The sequence below is a fragment of the Wasmannia auropunctata genome, unplaced genomic scaffold (genome assembly GCF_000956235.1).
Source record: "Wasmannia auropunctata unplaced genomic scaffold, wasmannia.A_1.0 LD336106.1, whole genome shotgun sequence".
Taxonomy (NCBI): domain Eukaryota; kingdom Metazoa; phylum Arthropoda; class Insecta; order Hymenoptera; family Formicidae; genus Wasmannia; species Wasmannia auropunctata.
The window spans coordinates 3,211,231-3,213,906 of NW_012026784.1; the positions used below are offsets into that span (position 1 = coordinate 3,211,231).

At 50.9% G+C, this 2,676-nt stretch overlaps 2 protein-coding genes and 1 pseudogene across 2 annotated transcripts in view; all 3 read right to left on the bottom strand.

Moving 5' to 3' along the window:
- Positions 1-818, bottom strand: part of LOC105456665 — a 21,359-nt gene extending 20,541 nt beyond the window's left edge. Inside the window, exon 1 of the mRNA XM_011700875.1 lies at positions 7-818. Within this exon, the coding sequence (XP_011699177.1) occupies positions 7-818 (812 nt within the window). The remainder of the gene's footprint in view (positions 1-6) is intronic.
- Positions 819-930: 112 nt separating this feature from the next.
- On the bottom strand, positions 931-1,764 carry LOC105456671. The gene has a single exon (XM_011700888.1). It carries the CDS (start codon positions 1,762-1,764, stop codon positions 931-933), a length of 834 nt encoding a protein of 277 aa, XP_011699190.1.
- Positions 1,765-1,987: 223 nt separating this feature from the next.
- LOC105456678 overlaps positions 1,988-2,676 on the bottom strand; it is a 3,391-nt pseudogene continuing 2,702 nt past the window's right edge.

Sequence of the window (2,676 nt, forward strand, 5' to 3'; positions counted from 1 at the left end):
ATAAACCTTTGGAATGTCTGTGCGGCGTTCCTGAGTCCGAATGGCATATATTTATATTCGAATAGTCCAAACGGTGTTGTGATTGCAGTTTTTGGCACATCTTGTGGATTCATCGGTATCTGATTATACGCCTTCACCAAATCAAGTGTACTGAATACTTGTTTTTGATGCAGCGTCTGCGCGAAATCTTCGATGTGTGGAATGGGATATCGGTCCGGAACAGTTCTTGCGTTTAGCCTTCTGTAATCGCCGCATGGTCTCCATGCGCCTCCCTTCTTTGGTACCATGTGTAAGGGAGTTGCCCACGGGCTTTTTGATGGCTGTATAATCCCTTCTTGCAACAGTAGATCGAATTCTGCTTTTGCTGCTTTCAATCGATCTGCCGCTAATCTTCGTGGTCTGCTTGCTTCGGGTTGACCCTGCGTAGTCTTGATGTAATGCCTGGTCTCGTGTTGACATGGCTTCCGTTCCGAAGAGGATTGTGTGATCTCCGGAAACTCTGCCAGAATGCGATGATATTCCGTTTCTTCGCCCACTGTTTTGATTGATGCGATGTGCTGTCCGCCTGATGTTCCTGATGCCGTTAATCCTGTTTTTCCGTCCACGATCCTCTTGTTCCGTATATCGGGTAGTAAGTGATAATATGATAGGAAGTCTGACCCTATGATTGGTTGCGATATTTTGGCTACTATAAAACGCCATGGGAATGCGCGTTGTAGTCCAAAATCAGGTTGCAACGTAACGTGTCCGTACGTTGAGATTGCTGATCCATTAGCAGCATATAACGTGTACGTCTCTGGTCGTTTCCTGCTTATCATTGTGTGCGGCAGCACACTTACATCTGACCCGGTGTCGATGAGGTATCGTGTTTAGTTTTCCTGTCTGTCATGTACAGGCGGCACGGTCCTGGGCCGCTGTCATTGGCCGCCATCAATGACTCGCCTCCTCGTTTTTTGCTTTGAATGTGCACGGCTTGGTGCACTTCCTTGCTTCATCCTTGAAACGCCTGTGGTAGAAGCATACGCCGTCCGATGCTGGCGATTTGCTCCTCCACCGTGATCTGTCTCTTGAAAAACTCCTCTGCCGGCTTCGAGGTCTTTGCTGATTCATATTTCTGGCCATTTTCGTTACCTCTGTTGTTAGTTCTGCCACCTGCCGACTTAGTGCTGCAATCTGCAGTTCCCATGGTTTTTTGTTCTCCGCTGGTGCTTGCGTCGATGTGGCTAAAACGAATGTCTTGTGACTTAATTCGTGGATTCGATCCGCCTGTTCTGCCACGTCTTCGAGTTTGTCTTCGCTTCTTGTTGCGAGAATCGCCTGCATATTTTGCGGTAGTCTGCCGAGCCATAATGTTCTCAGTAATTCCTTGGAAACTGTGTCGCCAGCTAACGTACTTAGGTGTCGAAGAAACTGCGATAGTTTCCTGTCCCCAATTTCTTCGTGCTCCAGTAGTTGCCTGATCCGTTGGCTCTGAGAGTCTGTTAACCTTTGAATCAGTGCCTTCTTAATCGCTTGGTACTTCTCCGTGCATGGTGGCCGTGTGATTAGATCCTTGATCTCTCTTGCCTGTTTTGGCTCGATCCGGGAGAGCACAAAAGAGTATTTCGCCTCATCTTCTTTTATGTTTAGGAGTGCGAACTGTCCTTCTAGCTGCGCAAACCATAGCTCCGGTTCCTCAGCCCAGAAGTTTGGTATTCGTACTGAAATTTTATTAACGCTTCCATCTCCGTCCTCTACCACTATCGTCTTGTCTTTTGACGACATTTTTGGCTTTGGCGTTGTTCCTACGTCGGGGTCACCAGTTTGAGGCGTAGTTTGGAATGTCGGTGCAGGAGTGGTGGTCGCCGAAATGAAGAGACGTTTCTTTCCTTTCTACTATTTACAATTTATTCTGTTACTAACGTATTTACAGATATGTATACCAGTGATCTTGTGTGTTAACGTTTTTTTGTGTGGCCCTAAAAAGGGCCGGTGGCTCGCCGCGGTCTTAGGCCGGAGATTTACGCGGGCCCCACGCTATGCTTGGCTGTGTGCGTGTGAAACTCCACGGCTGTTCCCTGTGAGGAGTCTGAGTGGCCTTATCGTAGGCGTAGACCTCTGCCGTCTGTGCCGCTGTTGACCGTTGTTCGGATGTCTGCCCGGTCTGCGTCGCCTCGTCGGTGGTGCTAGGCGGCCTCGTAGGCAACGTTTGGACGAGGGCTGGTACAGCCAGGGCCTGCAGGATGGCTTCCGGTGTCGGGCGCTCCTTAGTCTTACGAGGTGCTCTTGTCGGCCGACGGCGCGGGTCTGTTGCTGTAGGTCCGACGTCAACTGCTATCAATCTCCACTTGTCTGCAGGGTTTGCTGCTGTTGGCGGTGGATTGGTCGTGGAGTGGCCGCGCTTCGGCGTTGCTATCCTGCGGGGCCTGGTAGCGACCCTTACGGCGGCCTGGGCGGTGCCGGTACCCGTTGTAGCGGTAGGCGGCAGCTTGGCGGTTGTTCGTTTAGCTCTTTCTCAAAAAGATCTAGTTGCTCTGGTCGAGTGCGAACGCGTACTGCGACGTGAGAACCGTGTCTGCCTGTGGCTCGGATTTTTGGGCCTATTTATACCCTGCTGGGCCGTTTCTTCATCACGAGAAACTCGGCCCTCTAGCGGTGTGTCGCTGAAAATGGCACTCGCGGCTGGCGCGTGATCGC